Below are 26,748 nucleotides of genomic sequence, written 5' to 3' on the forward strand. Positions count from 1 at the left end.
TAAAGACAATACTGTGCAAGTTAACTGATCATTATTTGTTTAATCTGTGCAGCCATCCTTTAATGTGGGAGATTATAGGAACTAATCTTTTTCCAGGGGCGAATTGCTCCTTTAAAGTGCATGTGGATTGTTTTAAACTATTCCTCCAATCAACAGGTGGCGGTAATGTGCCAAAACATACAGCAATGTACCTGCAAAAACAGAGGAGAAGAAGACTGCTAGCAGGTAAACATGGATGTAAACGATGCAGGATTTAAAGTATGTTTAAAAATTAGTTTATTATGAGGAAGGAAATATATCTAATATATTAAAAGTTATCAAGGGTACACATTTTGGTGAGTAACACTAAAGGAACACAAAACTTTTGTTTGTTTACAGGAAAACTTCACAAGGCACCGTTAAGGATGGGGCCCATAGGCGCCCAAGAGCCAACACACTATGATCAATAATACAACAGGTTTGCTAAGGGACCCTCTGATGGCTGTTTGATCACACAGAGCTCATGTGGCTCTGAAGCTTTGTCCAAAGCAACCCAAAGACAATGTTTAACTGACTGTTATTAAACGTTTAAAATCATAAATTATAAAATATCTATCTCATCTTAACGGAGAATTATCAATAGTCTTCCAGTGGAAGAAAGAAACTGCAGGGGAAGCATGTGACTGCCCGCCCACTGTAAAAGCAGCATTGCTTTAGAACCCAATAATATCCACAGTAACACTTTACTTGTAGAAAATGAATCCTGTATAAACTAATATTTTCTAAGTTGCTGTTCATGTAGCTGATCCTGCATTCTCTACTTCCCTATAGCTGTCAATACACTGTCACATGACCAAAAAACAGTGCACATGTAAGCGATTAAATGCGCATTCGCATCATGCAAAACATCTTGCAGACACAGAAGCTGCTGACATGTGGTGATGCCTGCACAGTGCTGCGAATGTAATTCTGACTCTTTCCTGGACCTGAATGAACACCTGACTGGAGCATTTATGCACACATGCCACCAAGTGGACATGGCATGAAACTACACCTTCATTCTTAGTTCACAAAAGGCCAGAAGAAGGCTTCAGTCACACCACAAGTAAAGTTTAGCAGACAGCAGATTTAGCGATAAGCTATCTATGAATATCGTAAAGCATCATGCAACCTTTTTCAAAATGCACGTAGGCAGACAAGTTTTGTGGGTAATGAAAGAGTTTCCCTCATTACATATAAAAACCTACAGCGAGCTCCCTTATCTGTGTTGGTGGAACACCTACATAGCAGCCTAATGTTAGCATCACCTGCAGTGACTAACTACAGACAGGAAGCAGAACAAGCTGGTGCAAACTCAACTGAATACCTCCAAAAAAATGCAAGTAGAATAACGCTAAACAGGCTAAATATAGACTCAAGGCACTATTTAGCATGTTAATGATAGTAAGTTGTAGCATCCTGGCCCAGTTTCTGCTTCCGCTGTCTGAAAGCTCCCTCTGTGTGCCTCTTTTTATCTACATTTCTTTGAGTTCTGCACAGATTTAATGATGTAAAACACTGAAATAATTGTGATTGAGTAAGACTTAGAACTGACAACTTTCAGGTGACACATTTCAACTTTTTCCTCCTTTTTTTATCATCTGAATAAGATATTTCTGCACAAGTCCGCTGAGATTTCCCTGCAGCTGCTTTGACAGTTCTACTCTGGGTGCGCTTTGAACGAGAGAGGAGCTTAGTGCTGGAGTGAAACTGTCTCATCACATGGGAGGAGAGTAAAAGAAAAAACGTATAACAGGCCAGTTTAAGCAACTATATTTCTGTTGATCGCTCATTTTGGGAGGAGGCTTCAAACTCAAATGACACCCATAACCGCATCAACCACACGTACCTGCCGCTGTCGTGCACCACGCCTATAAACTAGAACACTGCTTCCTTTGTGTGCACAAATTTTATTATGCAAAGGGAAACCGAGCCGCGCTGACAGGTGCAGGTAGATGGCAAAAGAGCAAAAGATAAAACAAAGACGTTTTGACAACCTGCAGCTCAAAGCCTTTGAAGTGAGCGCTGAAACTGAGCAGCACCCAGCGGATCCAAAGATAGCAGGTTTAGGGCAGCAGCGCCGAGCAACATCAAATGGAACAGAGAGCAAAAACACAGTATGGTAATGCTGTCATAAATTTTAGAAGGTGACCCAACATGTGTCAGAGCAAGGCTATAAAATATACAGATTATCCTCTGACACGCTGTAAGTCCCCTCACGAATATATTTGTCTCAGATGTCTCTCCCACATTAATAATAGAATACGAGGAAAAAACAAAGCTGTTCCAAAATAAACTGGAATCTTAAAGATCCTCTTTCTTTCTCAGAGTTGAATTATGCTGAACAGTGTCGACGCTCAGCGACAGAAGAGATGATATGACTTCCTCATTCAGATCTACACAAGCCGCTAATTTGACTTAAGTGTCAGGGACAGTGTGAGTGTGATTCGAATGTGTGGGGAGCTTCAAGCACATCCTTTTATAAGCTTCACACTTAAGCAGATAATTACATAACTGTGGAGTGATTCTTCAGCTTAAGGGAAGTACTACAGGGAATAAATATGATAAAAGCTAACGCCAGAAATCACCCGTTTACCTCGTGTCAAAAACCCAATAAAAACACACGAGAGTGAAGAAGAGGAATCTGAAGATGTATTTCTCCTTAGATCCAACTTTTTTTATTCCCCACATATGACTCACAGAAAATGTTCCTCCAGCCCTCCCTTCCCTCAGCAGAGCATCACTTCATATCTTGCAATGAGGCCATAGCTGGTGCTTCTATTTTGAGATGCATTAAGCTCAGAGAAAAACTAAACTGCTAAATAATTGAGCTGAATCCCTCTATCATCGCCAAAGCTGAGCCGTCGGTTAGCTCATCGTGGCCTGACATCATCGGGGACGGGTCATCCTGTACATGATCTCAGGACATTAAAGATGTGTATCAGCAATGGGGGCAGTTTTATAAGCAGGAATTTTGGGTGAATCTGTGTCATCTGAAGAGGATCTCAGACCAGATGCCAGCATGGTATAAATAAATCAGTTTACATCTTCCCACGAGAACAGGAACTTTTGCTTTAATTTTACCGTGTAAATATGTGGATAGTGTCCACCATGGTGTCATAACTGCAGTGTGAAGATTAATAATTCAGCATACAGATCATTTTTCCATCCCTTTGGCTGTGGATACTTCAGGAGACACCTGTTTTTAAGCTGGTTAATAACAAACCCACTAGATTACCTGCATTATAATTTATTAACATGACCCACTTTTCAAAATATTGCATGTGCACAATGCAGTCAGTCATGCTGCCATCTGAACAGTCCCACCAATCAGTCAGACTGGCAGCAGTGTGAACATCTATGCCTACTAGACTGTCTGTCATATCTGCACTATTGGCAGAGCAGAGCACGAACACTACAGGCACCAATGTGGGGGGAAAAGCTAACACTCACGGTGCAGCTACAGCGGCTAAACTACATGTCTATGTCAGAGTGTAGGATGTAGACCAACCGTAATTCTCCCCCTCCATCCCGGTGGTCCTGATGCTGCTGCAGGCGTCACTGCCCGGGGATCCGGGGATGTCTGTTCGCCCAGCGCCCGCAGCACTCCGGATACCTTCTACCTTCCTTTCCGGTCTCTTCTTCGCTCTGCAGTAGCTCGCCTGTCAGGTTTCAACTATACGACAGGCACTCCTAAGGTGGTACTTTTCAGCTTGTTGTTGTGTTGTTTGTCCCAAGTTGCCGTTTAGAAACGTGTGTGTGCGGATGTTAGCTGGCTACTGATATGCGCCCACAGAAGCCGGTGCACATGCTGGCCCCGCCCATCCCAGATGTGATGTCACGCTCTAACTTCAACCAACAACTTTGCTGAACACCGCCCACAAACAAAACAACTGTGGCGGAAATTGTCACGAGGATTTCCTCAACATATCTGCCCTCAATTTATATTACTTTGAGGAATGTACTGTTTAGATTTAATTAATAAGAATTTAGATTTGTGACTGTATTAAAAATCTGCACGTGAAAGTACAACAAAAAAAAACACCAATAACCACTGTTAGTTCTATAAGATTTCTATTTAATCTTTTAGTTTACTTGAAATAGTTTTGTTTTTTCCATTTTCATACCCTATAGGCCGACTTATTTGTGCTTACACTGGGCCTTAATGTTTCCTAGTCTTTTTTTTAAGAGTAGGCTATAGAAATGGCTTCCCTTAAGCAGGCATCCATCCATCCATCTATCCATTATCTATACTGCTTATCCTGTTCAGGAATGCCCCAGCTGTCATTGGGCGAGAGGCAGGGTACACCCTGGACAGGTCGCCAGTCAAGGCCACAGGACTGACACATAGAGACGGACAACCTTTCATGCTCTCATCTACGGGCAATTCAAGTCACCACTTAACCTAACCAGAATGTCTTTGGACAACATTAAAGTAATAATCTCGAAGAATTTCATTTAAATAAATGTCTGTTAAGTCTCTATCTATCACCGAATGACGTAACACAATGATGACTGAGCCTATGGCCCACTGATGAAAGCCTTTGCATTTGCAGTATTACAGACTGGGTGTCTGGTGCGACTTTCGTGGAAAAAATCACAAGCAGCGCCCAGTTAGTGACGCGTTTTCCATCACCCAGCAGTGGTTGGTCTGCCAGAGAGGGTAGGCGGAGCTAAGCGGCTGCTTTTCCGGTCTCTGCAAGTGTTGCGAGTAAACAGTAATCTACTATGGCTGAACAAACAAAGAAAAGATGGATGACTACAGATACAACTTCAACAATAAGTGAAAATCCAAAGAAAAAGAAACAAATGTGACGCTCGGATGAAGGCAAACAGTCTAAAAAGGAAAGCGACCATCAGCGAGGAAAATCAAGAGTTACAACCGGAACCAACCGTGGATGTCACACATGCAACACTGTCTTGATATCTGGGAAGTGTGCTCCTGTAACTACCGTTTATCGCCATAGATGCCGCCAAGGAGAACGAAACTGAGATCTAAATTCCATAATTAAATCTAACTTGGGGGCAGCAGAAATAAGTTCTGAAAATGATAAATTTTAAGCCTTGTTCTTGTCATTGATTGGTACAACTGTCACTCCCTTTAGCTCCGCTGAAGAAAACATCTGTCTCTTTAAGCTGCTAAATGTCCTGCTCCTGTGAAACATTTAGCAGTAAAGCTTAACAGTGAGGTTGCTGGCTAAACAATTAGCTGACACTACATATAAAGCTGCAGGTGATGAGTATCTATAGGTTCATCACAATTTGTACCTCTTTCACATGTTTAGCTTTTACATAGTTAGGATGAAAATATGATGTAAGCATGTCTTGTGCCTCTGGTTGATCAGTGATGTCACATTAGCACTTAGCCTAAACATTCAAAGGAAAAATACCTGTTCAGACATCACTTAGGATAGGGTGTGTCCAACATTGCTTCCCATGGGCTTTTTTCCACAGCGAAAATTTTGACTTCTAACAGCAGGAAAAGCACAGGTGTTAATAACTTTAACAATGGTTCTGTTCCACTCAGGTGTCTGAGAAAGCCATGACAGGCAGTCAGCATGCACACAGCCAGAACCATGAAATTGAAGCAACTAAATGGTATGCAGCCATCATTAATGCTAGTATAAACACCTGCGCTTTTCCGACTGTGACATGCTGAAAAGTCTTCTGTGAATAAGGCCTATAGACAGCAGTGGAGCATCTTTATGTGTTTTAATCATATAGCTGTTGAAGCTTAATTGGTCGAACAACACCATGGAAAATATTTGATTTAACTCCTCATTCATTGATTCTGAAATTGCAATCTGAACTAAAAAACTTTTTCAAAGCGGAAGACAGAAAAAATACAAACTCGGCTCACAAAAGTCACAACTTTATTGCACCTTTATAATTACCTATAGTGTGGTAAGAGCCACTTTCATTATGAAAGCTCTCGTCCCTGGTCAGAAAACGTGGTGCGAAATATAGAACCATCAATGCAAACATGTGAATCGTCCGTTCACACACCGGTAAATGTTCCTCTGTGTCAGTTTGAGTGTCACACACTACTTGGATTTCACAGCCGACGAGCACGTCCTATGGAAGTCAGACTGTGGTAGCTTCTCTTGTACTGTACACACTACAGTGACATAGGGAAGGTCTTGCATGGAAATAGACAACTCTCTTATACACAAATGAACTAACACATTTGCAGATTAATTCTCAGGTTAATATCAACCAACTGATCCGAGTATTAGTAGCACATTAAAGATCTGTCTTTTCTTCTTTAAATTATATATTTATAACATTAAATCCTATACTTTTTTTTATAGCCAATTCAAGGCAACATCTCTAGAATGAAAAGAAATGCATGGGCAAATCTTTACAGCGTTGGAGGGAAACAGGTAGCACAAGATGGACTGTACAGTCTTCTACAGTGGCAAAGCATTTTGTTATAACGTTAGTTTCTCTACGCATCTGTGCCTGGGTTTGGTGCAAGATGATCCCATGGTTTCCACACCTGAAATACTTTGTATAAAACAGTTTCTACAGGATGTACAGGATGCAAAATGTTCGTCAGGGAGAGGGGAGTGCTCTGATGTGAACCAGGGGAAGTCTGAACAGAGATGAAGACGGGATATAGGACGTCTGGGTTCCTGAGTCTCAGCCCAGTTTCTAGGTGACCGGCGTGACTGTCAGAAAATTGCATAGAGATATAACGTACAAGGGAAAAAAGAAAGTATCAGCGTGTGGCAGTCCCATTCCAACACAGTGCCCAAAGTATAAAATGTAACCCTTTTATTTCAGTACAGTTTTTGTTTATGAGGATGGAGCGGTCAAATCTTCAGATTGAGGGCCTCTGAACACCGGACTTATGAGATGAGCTGAGTTGAATAGCTGCACAGTAGAAAACAACTGCTTCCATCCGAGTTCCTCCAACAACCCCAACCTGTAAAACGCACCATGCACTATTACAGATATGATGACACGTCTGACGTCCAATGTGTTGTTGGTCAACGTCCACGCTTCTCACTACTTAATTATTCATACAAATCAGCAGATGTGGTCTAAAATATCTCATCATTCAATCTGACAAACTGAATTTGTTTGGGACAGAAAAAAAGGGGGGTGCATAAGCAACAAAACAGAACTAAAAACAGAATTCTCCAAAGTTCATTTTTATAGCCAGTTCAGACATGCATATTTTAAAAGATGGTGGCAATTTTAAACCCTCATTTTACCGACAAAACGCAGGCAAAACTTGGTCCTTAAAAACACGCCACATGGCACAGACACTGCAGCAAAATAAAATAATGGCAGATAAAAGTATAAAATAAGAAAATTATACAGAAATCTAAAATAATATATCTTTTATGATCATTCTAATTTGGTGTAGAATTATCTAATGACAAAAGGCCACTTCTTTTGATGTCGAGCTTACTCTCATAGGACAGTTTCAATACGAGTTAGCTAAAGTGTTTTAGATACGCTCTCATTCTTAGCCTCGACTATGTGTTAATTTCATAGACGCTTGGGATTACTGGGGCCATAACCAAGGCTTATAAGAAAGCCAACATACATTATATCATTCATTCAACATGGAGCAGTAGGGGTTTCTGTTAAATACTACATGCACGGAAAATCTTGATCCACTTCTTTAAATGTGGTTTTTGGATTAAAAGTGGATACGAGTGGTCAAATCCCATCGGCTGATGTTAATAAAGCCTGTAGACCAAATTTCATGTTTGTTTAAAACTGCTGCTCGGATGAAATTCAGGGATTTGGGTGTAAACTTAACACAAGAGTTAAAAAAAAAAAAAAAAAAAGATGGAGAAAAGGAACAGAGGTTTGGTGTACAGTTTTGTTGTCTCGGTTTCCAGTCGGCATGAACTCAACAGCAATCTGGACTCTCAGCGTCGGACTCCAAACACTCTTTTCCCTCCGGGTGTTACGGACCACTTGTTCCGCCTGTCCTGAATCTTCTGGAAGATGCTGCTGCCGCACCTCCACTTCTCTTTTTTATAGTTTTTCATTTTCTTCACCTGTGCATTCATGACATACAAAGAGGGAGAGAGGGTGAATAAAAGGAGCAGTACTGCAAACTGATTAAACGTTACATTGTATCTTCTGAGCTGTGTCACAGGGGCTGCAGCCTTCGAAGGCAGTATTTGAAGGCCGATTGCGTCAAATTCACCGGCTCCTTCAGATGCGGCCGACAAAAGCGTCCTACTTTTCCCGGGCCGTGAAGGATGCATTGCGTGCCAATTCAAACAAGATGATGGCCAAGGAATAAACTTTTAAATGTAAAGTTTTTGGTTTCCAGTCTATCAAATATCTAGTGTTACACGTTTAAATAAATAAAAAAATGAAAGGGCCCTTGAAACAAATTATCTTAAAAATAATACTTCAACGGGGCACTGGTTTAGCTCCATTGGTAGAGCAGGCACCCCATGTACAGAGGCTACAATCCTCGTCGCACTGATCGCAGGTTCGACTCCTGGTCTGCCGATCATTAGGTGCATGTCATCCCCCACTCTCTCCTCCCCAAATTTCCTGTCTCTCTTCAGCTATCCTATCAATAAAGGCAGAAGCCAAAAAAGTAATAGGTTAAGTTACGTGACGTATGTTATGCTAGCTAGTTAGCCTGCTAGCTACCTGTGGCTAGGTGTAAGGAGCGGCGTTTGGTGATGCAAGGGTAAGGAACAGCTGGTGACGCAAACAGGAAATCCTCCGCAGAACAGACTGTCTCATTTCAGTTCGGCTTTAACGGTCTACGTGGGCTATGAACGGCACATCCTGCGTAGACCGCTTCCTTCGAAGGTTGCAGCCCCTGGATTGGGACACAGCTATTGTGTTCACTTTTTCCTCACCTTTCCCCTGTCAAAGTCTTCATCCCACTCATCAATAACAGTGTCAAACTGGGCATGGCGGACGTCTTCAGCAGCATCTCTACTAATAGCAGAGATCTCTCCATCCCAACTGAGGACTAGATAAGACAAATAAAAACAATTTTAAAAAAACAACACGTTTTTGCTGGAAATGATGGAAGCAAAGTGTTGCCAAACTCACCGTTGGCTCCGTAGGCTTTATCTGTGGAGTTCCTGAGCAGCTCCTCCACCACCCCGCTGGTCTTCTTTCCATCCCAGGCTGCAGAAGCAGCATGGGCCGGTTTGTCACCGTCAGCTGCTGGGGCCTGGCTGCGTTTGTAGCCGTCCTTCACTTGGCTGTCCCACATTACAACTGTGGCTGAATATGAATAAACAATAAGCAAAAAAACAAATATTCATTTCTCACTGCACAGTATGAATTCAGGTGTATTGTGTGCATGTGCAGTATGCTCTCAACATACCTTCGCCTTGTTTACTTAGTTTGCCGTTCTCTGCGCTCATCTTCTTGGAAGGTGGCTCAGCCGCCGCTTCATGCTCATCGTTCTTCCCATCCGCGCATCGCCTGCTCTCCTCCCACAGTCTCACCTCTTCTTTTAGCCTCTTCTTCTTCTTCGTTTTTAATTTCTTTTTCGACACCGTCAAATCTACTGTATCATTCTCTACGACTGCAGTCTTCATCTCTGAAGTGCTGTTTGGGGAAGAAAAGTTCAAAAGGGATTAAAACAAAAAGAAAGAAAAATACATTTGAAAATTCTCGAAATATAAAACAAGTTGCAGAGGAGCTCCCCAAATAAGCCCTCTTCATTTTAAATGGTGTTTTCAATCCGGGGTCTGGGGATATTCTAGCCTTGTAGAGCGTTTTGAGATTAGATTATTAAAATCAGATAAGATTATCAGTGTTGAAATACTCTCCTACAAGTGCAAGTCTTGCATTAAAAATGACTTAAAGGGCCAGTTCGCCGATTTTCAACCTCAGTCCTATCCCCTGTTATGGGGAGCTAATGCCACTATGGTGGGAAAAAAAAATGCAGTTTGGCTCTGTGCCTTTGGAGGATGCTATATGCTTCTCCAATGGGCCCTGGAAACCTCCACCAGACTACATAAAACGCGTGCTCGCTAAACTACACTTCCTCAGCCTAGGACGCCCGCCTCCAATGTCAAGTCTCGTTCAAAACGTCAGGTTTGAAATGGAGACTGCAGACCCAAATTCTAGACGATCCACCGGTATATTCTCATCGTATTTCAGATGCTGTACTGCTCTGAGCCATTGCCTGCAGCGAAAACGGTAGCATTTCACTCCATCGTTTCTCGCTGGGCTGTTCTTTCAGAGGGTGGGACGCAATGCACCCTGGGTGTTGTAGGAATGTAATGGGCGAAACCACAAGCTGTTAGTACAACTTTCTCCACAGCTATGGCGCCAACTTCAAATATTATTGCTTCTACAGATTACAGAGAACACCAGCTTTGACTGACAGTGGCTTTTTCCAGGGGAGAACTTCTCCTTTAAGTAAGAGAACAAAAGTAGCAAACTATATTTTTGGATCTAAAAAAGGAGAAAGTTGTTTTTATGTAGAATAACACATTTCATGATAACATTTATTGTATAATTTTATTGTTATTATTGATGAATTAATGTGTCCATCACATTATTGTTGCAGCTGATAAAGCTGGAGCTCATTTTAATTTATTTATATACCTTTTATTCATTAGTACCCAGTGTATCTCCCTAACAACAAATAAAGATAAATAAGCACAATATCATCATTTATTTATTTTTTGTATTATTAATCTGAAAAGGAACTTTAGAAGAACTAATGATGTCATAAAAATGAAGGGGAGTAACAGGGAAAGTTTACACCTTTCAGATGTAGTTGAGTAGAACTATAGAGAGAAAGAAAATAGACAAGCACAAGTAGATCACATGAGTAAAGGAAGGCTACTTCAAATTTGTACTGTACATGAGTAGGCACGAGTCAACGAAGCAAGCTAGTGCTAGTTAAGCTAGTATTACATATCAGGAAGGTGGCGTCAAACAGTCCAGCTTAATAATTGTTTATATGATGTTGCTCTGTGAGACAGTTGTTGCTGTGTGTATCACCTGTTATGTCAAAGTATGTTTCTCAGTCATATAGTGTTTCTGGATGCGGGGCGCTGCACAGTTATGTGCTCTGGCTGCAGGTATTTACACCTGTATCACTGCAGACTCTGGCATGTCATGGACGGACAATCATTCTCCTGTATTTCACGAGTTTTAGCTAGCAAAATAAAAGCTACGCCAACGAGAGTGGGATATTTTAACCGGACATCACATAGCGAAGGAGGTAAAAGTAATGATTGGCTAATGGAAATGCCACAGAAATGGAATAACAGTGAAACAGTGATTTGCAGGTAAAGTTATATCACCCAGCCTCCTTCCCCTCTATTTTTCTTCTCCCGTGCGAACGACACTGACCATAAATATCCTAGCGACGGATAACTTTAATCCCTGTGTACTTTCATAGAAAGTCTGAATGTTGTTTCTAGACGTGACTGACAGCTACACACAAGCACATTTAACAGAAACACCCACCTTTCTGATGCAGAGCATGCTGAAGTTGTGTCCTGCAGAGCCTCCGCTAGTTGCATCTTCTTTTTCTTCTTCTTCTTCTTTTTCAACTTCACAGAGTCCCTCCCCTGATCTTTCTGCTTTGACTCACACTGCGTTGGGGGGTTCGTTGCATCTAACTGAGGCTTTTTCTGAGTCTGTTCTGTATCTTGATTGGATGTCAGACTCCAAATGCCACCCTGACACCAATCCTCTTCCTGGTTTGTTGTGTCCAGATGAGACGGCACACATGCCCTTTCCTTCACGCTCTCTCCATCCTCGTTCTCCCTCTTTCGCTTTTTCTTTTTCTTCTTCCGCTTCTTCTCGCTCGCAGGTTCCACGTGGTTTGTATGCGTCACTGTAGCAGCTGGGGATGTGACTGGCTCAGCTTCAACCTCCACCTCAGAATGCCGCCTCTTCTTTTTCTTCTTCTTCTTTTGGTTGACCGTTTGAGCTGCAGGGCCGGTGAGGTCTGGTTCTTTCACCAAGGAGCTAAGGGTGTTGGAAGACTTGGGGTTCTTTGGGCCGGCACCGTGAAGCCCGTTGGTTTTAAGAGAAAGGCTGGCGTTTGTTTTTTGCAGTGTGGAGAGAAGGGGCTGTTTCTGAGGGCTCTGCTGTTTGAAGGATCCACTTGAGTGGGCAAAAGGCTGCGATGAAGACTGGACTTTAGGGGAATGGAATGGACCAGCTCTGGGAAGAGAACAAGAGAGGACGGTCAGGCTATTTCCTTTTTGAAATTTCTCCTGCATTTCCTATGTGATAAGAGTCCATACCTGTGATTGTGAGTAGGTGAGGCAAAGGTGAGGGGTTTAAGTTGATTGTGATGCGTAGGGTCACTGGACAGCTGGCGTGGCAAAGGGGGCAGAGCATCAATGCTGCTCGGACTCCGGCTGCGAGCCTGCAGTTATCGACATAAATAAAAACTTGGTGGTCTAAAAAAAATAGCCATGATGTGACAAAAATAAGGAAGAGAGTCAAATAAGGAAGAGGAAGATTAAAAAAGGGATGGCAGGAAAAGATGGAGGGAGGAAAACAAAGAGGAAAGGGTATGGCAGAGAAGAATTAGAAATGGTTAGAAAAAAAGGACAAACTAAAGGAAAAGAAGACAAACTCTAAACAAGTGCTACAGTGTGGCTGATTAGACACTCACGCTTCATAAATAACACATTAAATATAGCAGAATATACACTTGAAAAGGAGAGTTTACTTGCCTTTAAAAACTACTTAATGAAATAAACTGTCAAATAGCAGTGTGGAGTGAGGCAACAGGAAACCAATCATGAGCTTTCACTAATAAAGGAGCTGGTGCTGCTGCTGTGGATGGGAGTGAAGTTCACCTTCTTGGCTGACAGGGCCAGCTTCTTGGCAGGCGGAGGTGACATGGTGCTGGTGGCTTCGGATGTGATGTTGTTGAGGGCGGGGGGTTTTATTTTTGCCGTCTTCTGCTCCTCTGTGCTCTGAGAGCGCTCCACGCTCTTGGCTGGAGACGCCACTCCGTTAGAGCCTTTCCGCGGGGTGGAGGGAGTCTCACCTACTGGCGCGCTTTTGGGACCCACCGAGTCCTGGCCGACACAGAGGCAATAATAGGCTGCGGTTATGTTTCTGTGCATCAACACTTCGTCTCCTTAACATCCACAATTAGAGTCTTTTTACATTTCACGTAAGAGTTTTACATTCAAAGTGGCTGCAGAAAGTTACAAACACACCTCTAACATATAACCTTTGCATTTAAGTCGGTGCTCCTACAGTGCAAATATTACCTTAGAGTCAACGGTGTCGGCAGAGGAAGAGTCAGACAAAGACTTAAATGAGGTAGACGCTGCCATGCCTCTGCCCTCGCCACCTTGCTTTTTATCTCCCTCCGTCCGGCTGACCCCGTTGTTGGAGGGGGTTGGAGTGCTGCTGCGGGACTGCGCTTGGCTCTGGGGAGTAGGCTTCTTAAGCTTCTTGAAAGGTTCCTCGATAACCGTTGGTCCACCTGGCAGCTTAGGTGGGCCGTTTGAGGATGACGTCCAGTTGGAAATTCTGGGCTGCGGCTGAGAGCTCACACCGTTCCTGGAAACAGGAAGGCCCAAACCGCCGTCCATGGACTGGATCTTGCGCAGTTGTGCAGGTTCAAGTTTCTAAAGAAAGGGAGGATTGTATTTACAGCTTCCATCAATACAAACACTACGCACACACTTTCAGCAAATATCTCATCTATGTGTCCAACAGTGAGGCAGGCTGTCATGCGTCTCATACCTTTGTGACCTGCGGGGAGGACAGCGGCCCGTTCAGGTTGGCCCTCTTTATCTGTTCAGACGACACGCTGTTCTTCCCAGGGTGCAACATGCCCTGCTTGGTGCTCTGGCCGTCTGCATTCTTCTTGGTTTCAGGGATCCTTTAATACACAAATAAAGTCTCCAGGTTATTTCAGTCCACATTGACAAGAAACACTTCTTTGTCTCGCAGCACCTCAGAGAGTCTTACCTCAGGTAGAAGAGCACATAGGCCTGCTGGTTCAACACCACTTTGATGTTACTGGAGTGCACCATTGAATCATTCATTTGGTACCATTGCCCGTTGCTCGCCTGAGAGGAAGCAAAGAACAGATGAAGTTTGAAATGAAGCAAGATTCCCTCCACGACTCTATCGTCAAACATAATCGGCTTTGAAATGAATTAATACAACTAGTATGTATTAACATTTAAATTACTGTCCTGTTACTTCTTTAACTGAGTCTGCATTTTATTGTTTAATTTTAGATCAGATTACAGTACATATCCCCAACAGTCATTAGACACTATTAGAGTTGCTGATAGAGGAGAGTGTACACATATATACACACGTTAGTGTACACTTCCCCAGATAAATGTGCTGTACCAAGTCATCTAGAGCGTAAAGCAACCTGATTTTTACAGATTTAAACCTGCGCCCTCAAATATGTGACAGCTTCTTGATATAAAAACCTCCATAGTGACGGATTTTAACCATTCAAAATCTCCCTATATTCTTTTTTACTATGACCTACAAAGATCGCCCTTACTAGTGGTGTAACGGATCATAGTTTATCCGGGATCCATATGGATCACTCCCCACGGTTCGGAACGCATGTGATCTGCGGACGCATTTTTTGCTGCCTCTAAATCCTTATGCAGAGCTGCAGTGAAAAGAGACGCGACTGAGTGTTGTGTCTGATTTCTAATGATTAGCGGTGTCATGCAGACATGCATAGGTGCCGTGACGGAACCAAATCATAACAGTTTTGGGGGGGAAAATGTTCTGGAAGCTGCTGCAAGACTGGGTTGGAAAGTTTAAATTTGGATATTTGACAGATGTTCACCAAAGTCGAATATCCAATCTTTTTTTTTTTTTTTTTTGTAAGTATTATTTTTTTGGCCTTTGGCTTTATTTATAGGACAGCTGAAGATAGACAGGAATGTTGGCAGTAGAGAGTGGGGGATGACATGCACCAAATGATCGGCAGACCAGGAGTCAAACCTGCGATCAGTGCGACGAGGACTGTAGCCTCTGTACATGGGGCGCCTGCTCTACTGACTGAGCTAAACAGCGCCCCATATCCAATCTTAAACGAGCTTCACCGCCATGCTAAAACAAAAACAGCGATTTCGTGGTGCATTTGTGTGATATTTTTAATGACAGGTGCAGGACATCCGCTCTTCTCTTTTCACTCGCAACGCGTTGGCATTTATGTTGAAGGAACTAGCTGGCGGCTGCTTGTGATAACAATCGGGCGCTCAAGGCGCGTAACTTCGTCCCACAGCCTGCTGTAGCCTACTGTGAACTTACCAGTACCTTTCTAACACAAAGTTCGATTAATTACGCTCAGTTTGTTTTATTGCCTGTGACTTAAACACCAATTGTAATGCAGGTGTAGCCAGTAAAAAATACACACACTGCTGCTATGTAAAAACCTTGTTATTGTAGATTATAGCACACTTGTAATGCACTAGACTACAAAAGGATTTATGTTTTGACTTTGTAATGTGTACTTATGGTGGGTCGCACTGATACTGATATTAAAAAGATGCAGCTTTTAATAATTAAAACTGTTGTAGTCCGATTTTTTACATTAAGCTGCATCAGGAAACATTACTCAGTTTAGATGACGAGTGACGGAGGGTAAAAGTTATTATAAATATCTTTTTTTTCCTTACTGATCCAAAATAAGATCTGATCCGTGACTCAAAAATCTCTCACAATGTCAGTGAACAGTGTCAGGTTGCATCTCACCTTGACATAGCAGTAGTAGTGGCCAGCATGACAACTGTAGCCAGAGTGCACCAGGACAGCATAGAGGCCGTACATAACAGGATCGCCTGAGCTCTGAGACATGTACGGGCGGATGTTCAGAAATTCTGGGTAGCCAACATCCTGAAGGAAAGAAAAATGCAAACAGAAATATGAGATCACTGGGAAAAAAAAGTGAGACAGCTTTTTCATGCAGCCGACGGTGTGAGAAACGTTTGTTCACCTTGGTTATTTTTCCTCCGCTGAAGTTGGCAAACCTCTTCAGAGAAAGGGTCAGTACATTAGATGTTCGATGGACTGTGAAGCGCTTGGTCGCCGGCACTTTCTTTTTGCACCTGGAGTGTAAAAAAAAAAGAAAGAGTCATGATAAGTCATCGAAAAGAGACGGCTAATGTGAATAAATCTACTGTCAACGCTCTGCAGATTCACTTCGGGATGGAGGATGTTGTCAGACTAGATGAATGGCACTCACTTGGCACACATGTAGGCATTCTCTCCACTTAGCACATCTGGTTTTACAAACAGCTCCAGGGCTCGGACAATGTTTGCTGCTTGCTAAAAAAAAAAGAAAGATGGTGTTAAAATGAAGATATGTATATCCTGTTTCAATATTTCCATGGTAGTAAAGGTTATATTAAAAGGTCATGTGCTACATACCCGAATCTCCACAGCAATGTCCAGGTAAGGGTCGTATGTGTCTGACACACTTTTACAAATAGAGCATTTCACTGAAAGACAAATTCATTTAGATTCATTAATCGCCTTTTTTGTAAATGTTTGGTCATCTCTGTTTAATTGCTGATTAAGAGAATACCATAATAATAGAATAACAAAGACATTTGTTTGCTACAACATTAACACACATTTGTCAAAGCCTCACTTTGCTCTGTCAGAAGCTGAAAGCACCAAATATTTGGTTTTGGTAGCAGTAGAGCCACATTAAATAATAATGTTGTAGTTCTTTCTAAAAAACACAACTTACTTTTTTAGTCATGAAAAGACACAAATGTACAGCATGAATGCAGCGTAAAGTGTAATGAACAACTGTTTCAGCAAAACATCTTCATGTTGACATTGACAGTAGTCTACTCTGCTAGGATCAATACCTCAACAACAGCAGCCACGAATGAGTGCACAGCTCTAGAGAACTATTTTTTTTCACCATTTCTGTCAGTGAAAAAAAAGTCAATACCTCTTGACCTGAGGTAACCTCCAAAGATCTGATGAACCAGCGTTGTGGCCTGGGTCTGCCTGTCAAGCCTGCACACAGGAAGAAAAAGATCATCATGGTTTTATTTAAATCCAGGTTTTTTTAAAGATACATACTTAATCAGGGCAATAATAAAGACTTACTTAGGGTAGCCATTTAGACAGGCTTTCTGCATGGCATCGATGGTGTACCGCAAGAATTCATGCGCGTCCTCCTGGCTTCCAAAGCGAAAGTGTCGGGCTATTTCTGCGGAAGATAAAGAGAGCAGGTCAGCTGTGTCCTAATTAAGGTGTCCTTAACAAAACTAAATGCTTAATAACAGTTACATATATTTTAGCCACAGTTTACTGACACAGGAGAGTTTGATCATTTTTAAGTAATGACAATTGCATCTTAATAAAAGGTGAGCTTATGGTGTTACTGCACAGGATCCAATGTTCAGTGTATATTAAAGGGATAGTTTGGATTGTTTGAAGTGGGGTTGTATGAGGTACTTATCAGCAGTAAATAACAGACAGCACAGCCCCTGTTAGGAGAAGCCGGCCGGAGTTCGTACACGGAAGCTAAGCGAAGCACCGCTGCAGACGGGGTCAGGAGTACCACGTACTTTAGCCACTTTAAAGAGTCCTACATAGTGACAAACATTTCAGTTCAAGTGTGCGCTGTATTTTAGTCTTTTGTCACCGCTTCATGTTGACGTCAGACAGCCCTTTCCCTCAGCACTATGTCTCACTCTGCACAACGCCCCTGTATACCTATGCATGCAGTTCAAGGTATCACAGCAGTTGTTTAGGTCAGCGGTTTGTAGAAGAGACAACAAATAAAAGAAAATACAATATTATAGAAACGACGAAGTGCTGTACTAGGTGGAGACTTTTCTGAAGATATCACCGTTGGCGCTTGCTTTTTTTAAGGACTGTTTAAACAAAGAGTGTCCTGATTACCTAGATTACACAAGTTCTGTTGAGTGATAATGGTGTTAGATATCAGAGGCTTGAATGTAAACACCAACGGACCACGGGCAAATCTGAGACACCAGCTGCACGATTCATTTTATAACCTGACAACTAACTGATAAAATTAACAGCTAAAAAAGAATACAAACAAGAGAGGCTTCTTTAAATATTTTCAACACGTGGCTTTAATGAATACTCAAGTATGATTAGTCAATTACTATACTCTACCGCCTGTCATTTCTGAATAGCAGACCGTTGCTATGAAGAAAGACATGGTACATTTAACTTCAGCCCTTTTACTGTGGCTAAAAGGAGAAGAGGAAAACAGCGCAGCCAATCAAAGAGAGATAATAAGACAAATAGTTGTACGGCAGAGAAACGGTCAAAAGTGAAAAAGGCAGACGTAAGATAAACTCTAAACTGAGCTCAGTTTAGCAATAAACGGGCTGTTTAATCAAAAATAAAATGTCAACAGACTGACAGTTACAAGGCTGAAAAACCTCAATCAGGGCTACAATGCTAGTAGTCCTGTTCACCTTGTTTTCAGTTTAATGTGAGTTATTAACAGCTAAGTAGGCTCGTATAAAAAGAGTTTACGGCTGCAATGGATGTAGTTAACACTGTAGAATCTAAGGGGAAGAAATAAGATGATATTTTAATGGATGAATCACCTCCAAATCGATATTCTATGTTATTTAGTTATTTAATTATTTTAATTAATAAGCACACATGACAAAAGTGGGATAATGTACAGCCCGCTGGTTGTTATAGGGGCAATGTTGGATCCCATCGGCTATAGTGTGACGACGATATAGCCTCAGGGGACAACGCTGAACATGCCAGGCGTGATAGCCGGCGGTTAGCGATAAACAACTTCCAGAAAAATGTATTTACAGAAAAACAAGACGTTTTTCTTGTGATTTACCTTAACGGGTCTTGCCTTTGCCAATATTTCAATATCGTGATGCAATTAGTAAAAAGTCAAAGTGAAGCTTTGTCAGGTCTGTCCTCAAGAGGAGAAGAACACTACTTTTAAAATGCTCGTTTGTTGAACGGAGGTCAGATCGATCATTTCTGATGCATTCGAGGAAGTCGGGAAATCTGAACGGTTTTCGTGACAGCGTCAAGAGAATTTGTCTTAGGCTGAATTTTAAATCTAGCTGCAGATGTCTGTTTCGAGAGATTAATAAGAAGAAGACATCATCGTCAGATGACCGCCGATGGGAGCCGGGATGTCGTTACGTCGCATTACGTTCTGCCTAGTTTTGCTGTTTTTCCTGCATACGCCGCAGCCTGCTGATACGTGATCGGTCAATATTACTCGGACTACAAATATAGTACAAACGGAACCAACACTTGCCATCCCTAAAATCCACGTCCCTGCCTACAGAGTCCACATTTCTATGTAGAATCTGTAAACAGAGATTATTATAGGGGTAACAAACCCTTGATGGTTACGCATGGCAATTAGGCACATGTTTATATTACACAAGTATAATCAGTGAAGTAAAGAGTACACTTTCATTAGAGCTTACAATCCCAAGGTTATAACTTTACGTGTCTCAGATATGCAGTTAAACAATGACCGAATATAAAGCTTTGAGTCACTCAGTGACTTGAGCAGTCTCATCTATAAGTCTCACATTAGAGATAATATAGCTCTAAACCGTTTGCCTCGACTGTAATCTTCCTAATGGAGAGGGGAAAGTATGAGCTGGTTAATTACATTGTGGTCATCATCACCACATTCCCGGCATAGCTTCCCTGTTTGACATGAGTCACCGCTGAGTGGGAAAAAGGAATAAGACACCACGCTGTTACGACCTGTGCAGGGAACTCTCTCGGAGATGAGGGAGGCAGCATCTTGAAGATATTAAATCTGTGGGTACACGGTGGGGTGGTTGTGGTTTTATTTTGTTTGCGAGATCAGTGTTGTATTATTCTGGGGTGATTTCAGAATCAGTCGCAGCAGGCTCTTTATATGTAAGTGTGTGACGTGTGCTGATGTAAAAGGAAAACAGATACAGTAGATCTCTCAGTCCTGTGTTGAAAAGAAGGGAAAAAGGTGGACTGTACATTTTTGTGCTAAAGCTGCTCCTCTCAGCCCGCAGTCACAAGGAGACAGAGAGGGCATTGGGTAAGGAGGGGGGAGGGAGAGGCAGAAAAAGAGGTGCAGGAGGTGGAGACATGATTGCAGCAGCACATAAGGAAGCAGCAGGCAGGTAGGGGAGGGGCCTGGGGAGGAGGCGGGGGCATCCTGTGAGACTACAGCACAGTACCTCAGCATGTCAAGGTGCAGCTCACACCTCATCTCTACATGTTTTTCATTCACACCCTGCAGCCTGCCCGCTCCACTTTCGGACTGCAGTAACTGGCTGTTGTCACATGGGACTCATGTGGCCAGTGTTGCGTCACCGTGCCTGAGGCGGCGTTCGCCCAAACATCAGGTGTCTGTGACTCCTGACACGGCCCACATTGAAGCTAGCGAGCACAAACTGCTCAGGCGCTATAAGAGACAGTTGGAGAGAGCTGGCGGTCTTACTTTTCAGGTCTCTGATGAAGGAGACGGGCTTGATGGCATTGCCCGTGTTGGCAAAGGCTTGGATGATGTGGTTCTGCATTACGCAGATCATACAGAAGCCTGACTGGTGACCTGAAATAGAGACAACATAAGAGCAAAGAGAATCACTCGAAACATGAAAGCACAGAAAAACATTAGATATGAAATGTACTCTAATGTAAACACTCACATTAGACACAGCCAGAACAAATATCATGAAAGGTGTTTGAAGATGACAAATAATGAGTTGAAGTATATTTTCTATCAGTTTGAAGGTCTCTTGTGAAACTCTGATCAGCAGATTACATAGATTTTCTTTCCATTTATCTCTTCACTTTAATACTTGAAGCATATTATAAGCTGAGCCTGCTGAAAGGGGACCTCGTTCACTGGAAACTATAGTGAATTGCGTCTTGTTGCAGCATGAAGGTATTAGCAACTAAACTACTCTTAACTACAGTATACATTTTGTGGTAGACGATGTCATCATTTTGGAGGCTTCACCAATCACATTCTGTCCCTCATAACATAACGTAAAATTTGGTGTATAAGACGCACTTCTATTTTTTAAAAAGTGGGCTGCGTCCTATATTAGTGCGACCAATATACCAGTATAAAATGCAGAGAGGTGTATGTTATTGTGTTAGGGTAATTTACCCAGACAGCGGGTCCAAGCCGCAACAACGTCTCTTAAGCCCTTTTCCCACTGGTCAAAAAACCCCACGAACACTCTGCTTTTTTGCTCAGTGGGAAAGGTTACAATCGGCATTCAGACCCGGGTCAAATGACTCTGCAGTAGCCCCGGGTAAATATCGCCTCGGCTCCGATCCGCATTGATGTGAACACAAAACCCGTGTCGACACGCTAATCTCCGCTTTCCGGCGCGTTGCTATGCTCCGTCGGTAACTTCTGCGACTCCTTGTCATCTCAGCTACAAATTCAACCAGTGTCCCGGGCTGTCTTCCCGGGCCTGAAAAACCTGCGTCAACACACTAATTTCGGTGGGAAAGGGGTACTATTTACAATATGCCACAGTGCTGTTTTCCTCTCTGTTTAAAGCGAGGAAAACTAAATTGATTGTTGCTCACGCTTCATCACGGACATGCAACTACGTCTTATGTTCCGGAGCGACTTATATTCCGAGATTTTACGTTAAGTGACAATGAAATTATTCAGGTAAAATTAATGCTTTGAGATCAGCGAGTCTTTGTTTTATTTGCTTGTCAGTAAATCATAAACTGCTGAATGTCTCAGAGCATGCAAAGTGGCCTACTGAAGCAGCTGTTTTTGTTTTTCTTCTTCAGCTGCGTTGCTTTGCATTCCACTGTGACAATCAGCCACATGTGTCTGAGCACAAAGGGCTTCCAGTAGCAGGGTAAGAGTAATTCCCACTAACTTTAAACCATGTGGGTGTGCGCCGTGTCAAGAAAGTGAATGAGAGCATAAATGCTGCGAGTCTGGCAGCATTTAAGAGCACTGTTCAAATACTCACAGGCACGGCTGTGCTCCTTTGAGAGTAAGTAGTTGGCAAGTGGCGGGGTGTAGGTGAGACACTGCACTGTTGAGTTGAGGAAGCAGGTGTTTCCGAGGTTGTGGAGGCCGGCTCCCACCCTGTACACACGCTCCCATTTAAGGGTGAGCTTGTTCCCTGGAAAGAGCATCTTCTGTGGGGCTGGGATCCCATCGCACTGGCCCCCCACTACGTTGTCTGAAACTGAAAGAGAAGTGCAGTCAGTTTTGTGTCATTATCAGGGCATAAATATACAGAACACTGAGCTTTAAGAGCGAGAACTACTACTTTTACCAATCAACACATGCTCATTTTTCAGTTCACTTTCAGAGCTTACCTTGCCTCTTTATTTGGGCAGGCTCTGCAGCCTTCTGGCCCGTAGCGCCCTCATTCCTGGGGTTGAGGATCACATACTTGTTCTTCAGGCTGTCCAGTTGATAGGAGAAACCCTTGCTGGCAGGCTCAAACTCTATCTTTTGCAAAAGGACCTTCTTGGCAGAAGAAGCCAAGAGTTTGTTGAGGTCACCCTCATCACTCGTCTCCTTTCGACCAGGTTTTAAAGCCTCCTTGAGTTTATCCACTATCGGCATTGTTGGAACATCACTGTAGAGAAAGATGGAGTGTTATTGGTTAGTAACAGATTTTCCTTATTCAAAAATATCTTTGAGTACCTTATAGAGTCCCAAAAATGATACCAGTTTTAAAAATGCCTGCGACACACTGTACAATGCAGTATCAGCAATTACACCTTAAACGCACCAATGCGATACTATAAATAAACGTACATTACTTGGGTCAGTGTGTCAAGGCTTTGAACCCGACTATGGCAGTCAATGTTAATGAATTGTTTTGGTCTTCTGGGCAGCACAGGACGCAACATAAATTTTAAGTTAATAATGTTGTCGCTCAGATAATCGTTTAAGTGCCCAATAAGAGCTCGTCTCTGCTTGCTTTCAGAAGGTACAGTACCTCTCCAGGCCATATACGTGGCTCCAGCAGAGATAGAAGGACTGAGTGCATCTGAGGAGCCAGCTGGGTCTTGGCAGCTGTCCTCGCAGTTATGCAAGACATTAGACGTTGGTAACAGAGTGGGTGTGTGGGTGGTGGGGGTGTATTAGGCAGGAGAGGACGAGCATGGAGAGCACATAAGGTGTTAACAGCTGCTGTTAACAGGGGTTTTATTGTTTCTTACACCAGCTGACATGTTTCTTTAGTGCAGCTTTATCTCATACAAATCCTTCATCTGAGATCAGCGAGGACGGACATCCAAGAGGAACTGAGCAAAGAAAAATATTCCTTGAAAAAAGGAAAAAAGAAAACATTTGCACATGCCGTCTGCTGTCCCTTTAAATAGTGTTGCCGAGTGCACTAAAAGGACCATACCAGTGTAGATTACAGTGACTGCATATGTCCACATACAGACTGTGAGAGTAAGCTGAGTGAATGACTTCTGATGTGTGGTTTTTTTTCAACAAAAATGTTCAAATGCTGACTGAGTAACCAATCATTCATTCTTCCATCAGCTCTATTTACTCAGGATGTAGCAAAGGAGCCCCAAACACAACAAACCCTCGTGAAAGTGAAAGCCTTACACCACATACACGTTACAGCGCTACACTAACAACACCAAAGGCATGTGGAGCCACGAGAGTCGTGCTCATCAGAGTGGGCAGTGACGTCATGAAGAGGGAAGGAGGGCCGAACATGCATTGTATGCACAAGGGCACACTGACCTTCACGTGCTGCTGATACTGATACAAGTAAGAGCGACAGAGCAGCCCGCGGGGACGGAGCAAGCTGCAGCGATGCAACTGCAAGAGTGGGCAGAGATATTGATACACTGACCACAACACATGTATGTGATCAGATTATTATGATGCACAAAGCACAAAGAAACTCTTAGTGTTTGTTTGTATTTGCTTTGCAGCTAATCTGATCATTAAATCTTTTAATTAATGGGAAAGTTAATTTGTTTTATGTTGTGAGGTGATATGAACAGTCATTCATATGCATGGATATTAGACGAGAGTACGAAACCTAATATCAAAGCGAAGATACAGAGCTGTCAATCACAGCTTACATCATATAGAATAACATTAGCTAATGTAATGTGCCATTATATGTTCAGAGGTTCAAAAGGTGTCAACTTCATATATGGATGCTTAAAACTTCTTAAATTTATTGGACTGAACCTTCAAATGCTTCGGTTAGCTCAGTCTACAGTCTACACTACAAGCTCCAGGATGTGTGTCTAAAATACACTGACATTTTGAGAGTTAATCCCCCATGCATATCCACACCCTCTAGAACATCTCTTTCAACTAATGGCAGTTTGATTAATGTACAGAAACCTCTCAATATACATGCCTCTCCTTGGTGTCCTCTAATGACTTACGCTGGTTATGTAAAAGCTTATAATCTGCTGCTCGTCTCATACGCTGGAAATAATCTTTGCACTGACATCACTGCATTTGTCAACATTTTTTTCTAACTCATCTGAAAATGCAGTCACAGACCAAACATCAGCCGTAATACTGCCATTTTCCTATTTCTTGAAATACAGATAATATTATTAATAAGTGCAATGGTCTATCAGCATATCATATTAAAACCAATAGATAAAGATTAGAAGAAAATCAACCAACAAAAAGTGGACTTTATGGAACCTATTTGAGACAGGCTATGATTTATTGTTGCATTGTAGGTCTACGAATTGGATATAGATTTGTTGAAAGACAAAAAGATATTTTTGGAGATTTCCCAATACACACACACACACACACACGCACTGTCAGGTCAGGTTTTAGGTCAGGTCTCCGATTCCTAATAAGAAATTGTCTTGTAATGCTGTGCTGCAGCCATGTGTTGGATGTCACAGTTCTCTGCTTTGCAGCTCTATCACAGCAGAACAACACAAACAATAGGAGAGAGATATGGGACACCATTTTTTTAGGAATCAATTCAGGAAAAAAAAACACCTCAGCCAACGTTTATTATTCATATAGATATCAAAACTATTTTAAAATAATGAATGATATGAGCTGAATTATCAATTATTAGCCTACTTGATTAGATCATTGTCAGAAATATAAATTGTAAAGTGTTTCGCAATCAAAGCAAGTGTGGGACATTTGCTGGTTGCAGGTTTTTAAATATGAGGATTTATGTCCCATCTCCATTTTGGACCACAAATAAACTAATTAGCTTTTGGTTATGGACTGCTGGTCAGACATAACAAGCAAAACGACAAGCAAAGACTAAAGATATCATCTGGAAAAATGGGATGACCACATTTCACTAATTTTCGGAACGGAATTATTTTGTCCTAGATGACAGGGTGAAGGATCTGATGACTTCAAAAGCTTCGTAAATAATAATTAATATCATGGCTGACGAAACATCTACAAGTCTACAAGGTAAAACTTGAATGTCGAGATTTTTAGACAAATTATTTACCATCATATTTTAATGTCAGCGATAGTACATAGGTACATTCATTCTGGACAGGTCTACATCCCATCCTAACATTTGCAATAGCCTAATTTTTAAATGTCTACTTTTCAGATCAGTTTTAGTAAGATGACTAAAAGAAGGGAAAAGTGCAGCTTATGCCCACACGTGATGGAAGCATGTCTGAAATAAAATAACACAAGTCATTCATACTAAACCGTCACGGTATGTACAGGGAGTGAACCATACGGAATGTCTCATTTATGGCTTAATGTAAGGCGTGGACAAATAGTTATTAAAGTTATTCTTTAATTGTAAATCATGACAGCAAATACAGTTGTGCATTCAAATACTGTTTACGTCTTTTTGATTATATTTAATCAACACACTTGTGTTGCTGGCACATAAATACTGTTGGGACACTTAATATTTAAAAGTCGACGACTATCCATGCTGCATTTTTGTATTGCATATTTACACAATAACGTTTACCACTGAACACCACAAATCGCACATGTCCACTCATGGACTACCGTATTAATGCGAATGCTCGACTTTATGGGAAGTACCTGAAGGCAGCGCAGGCATAACTTAATTTCTCTCCATCGCTATTGCTTGATTTTACAACTACTTAACTGAGTTATTTACAGGTTTCATTCGTAATTATTGATATCAAATCTAGGAGCTTCTGTACAGGAGCTGTTTAGGGCCAGTCATCATGGCTTAAATGCTAGGTGGCTAACATGCAGCACAGCTAACGTTAATGTCGACCTCAACGGTCTCTAGTTTGTTGACAAAACACCGTCGGTGCTTCAACATGCTCTTCACTCTTCAATATCGAATTATAAGTGTATTCCTGCTGCCCGCTGTGTCGTTTTTTGTCTTTTCAAGCTTGGCAGTGGCAGCGGAAAATTAGCCAGCGAGCTAGCTTAACGTGGCGAAAGCCTCCAGCCTCCTCAATGCTGCAATGTGGGTTAGCATCTCAGCGTCCAGGAGGCTAACACTTCCCAACCGCAACGTCCCACACATTTGATTAACGAATTGGCTATGGAAACACGTGCTAACAAATATTACATATTTTTTTAAAAACGGCGTCCATTCACTCACCTTTCGTTCGACCGTCCAAAATCGTTGACAGTAGAGGTATCTGCTTCCTCAGCTGTAGCTCTTGAATCTGGTATTTTCGCCCATGCTGCATTATCAGAGGGCGGTGGCAATACTGACTGACAGGGACCAAGTTCCAATCAGAGAACAGGTCACGCCGTAGCTGAAAGGTTCAGCCAATCAGCGCTTACACTGACGTAGCGCTGTCGGGAGAAAGCCACACGTGACTTCCAGCCAG

The 26,748-nt window shown here is 42.2% G+C and overlaps 2 protein-coding genes across 2 annotated transcripts in view; both read right to left on the reverse strand.

The window, feature by feature from the left end:
* Positions 1–3,780, reverse strand: part of cyth1a (cytohesin 1a) — a 41,986-nt gene extending 38,206 nt beyond the window's left edge. The window contains exon 1 of the mRNA XM_069673980.1: positions 3,530–3,780. Coding sequence (XP_069530081.1) covers positions 3,530–3,548 — 19 coding nt within the window. The 5' untranslated portion in view covers positions 3,549–3,780. The remainder of the gene's footprint in view (positions 1–3,529) is intronic.
* A 2,108-nt stretch (positions 3,781–5,888) lies between these two features.
* Positions 5,889–26,579, reverse strand: usp36 (ubiquitin specific peptidase 36). The gene is made up of 20 exons (XM_069674173.1): positions 26,514–26,579; positions 22,294–22,559; positions 21,939–22,160; positions 20,429–20,539; positions 17,074–17,176; positions 16,913–16,980; positions 16,378–16,448; positions 16,193–16,275; positions 15,944–16,055; positions 15,703–15,843; positions 13,939–14,039; positions 13,711–13,849; positions 13,230–13,592; positions 12,807–13,031; positions 12,243–12,367; positions 11,455–12,159; positions 9,347–9,573; positions 9,067–9,243; positions 8,868–8,983; positions 5,889–8,039 (listed from the first exon to the last, which is right to left on the reverse strand). Exons 2-20 carry the CDS (start codon positions 22,544–22,546, stop codon positions 7,908–7,910), a joined length of 3,474 nt encoding a protein of 1,157 aa, XP_069530274.1. The 5' UTR covers positions 22,547–22,559; positions 26,514–26,579; the 3' UTR covers positions 5,889–7,907.
* Positions 26,580–26,748: the final 169 nt, after the last annotated feature.

This window comes from Semicossyphus pulcher, unplaced genomic scaffold (genome assembly GCF_022749685.1).
Source record: "Semicossyphus pulcher isolate SPU_LCO1_2020_fin unplaced genomic scaffold, fSemPul1.0.p SCAF_23, whole genome shotgun sequence".
NCBI lineage: Eukaryota > Metazoa > Chordata > Actinopteri > Labriformes > Labridae > Semicossyphus > Semicossyphus pulcher.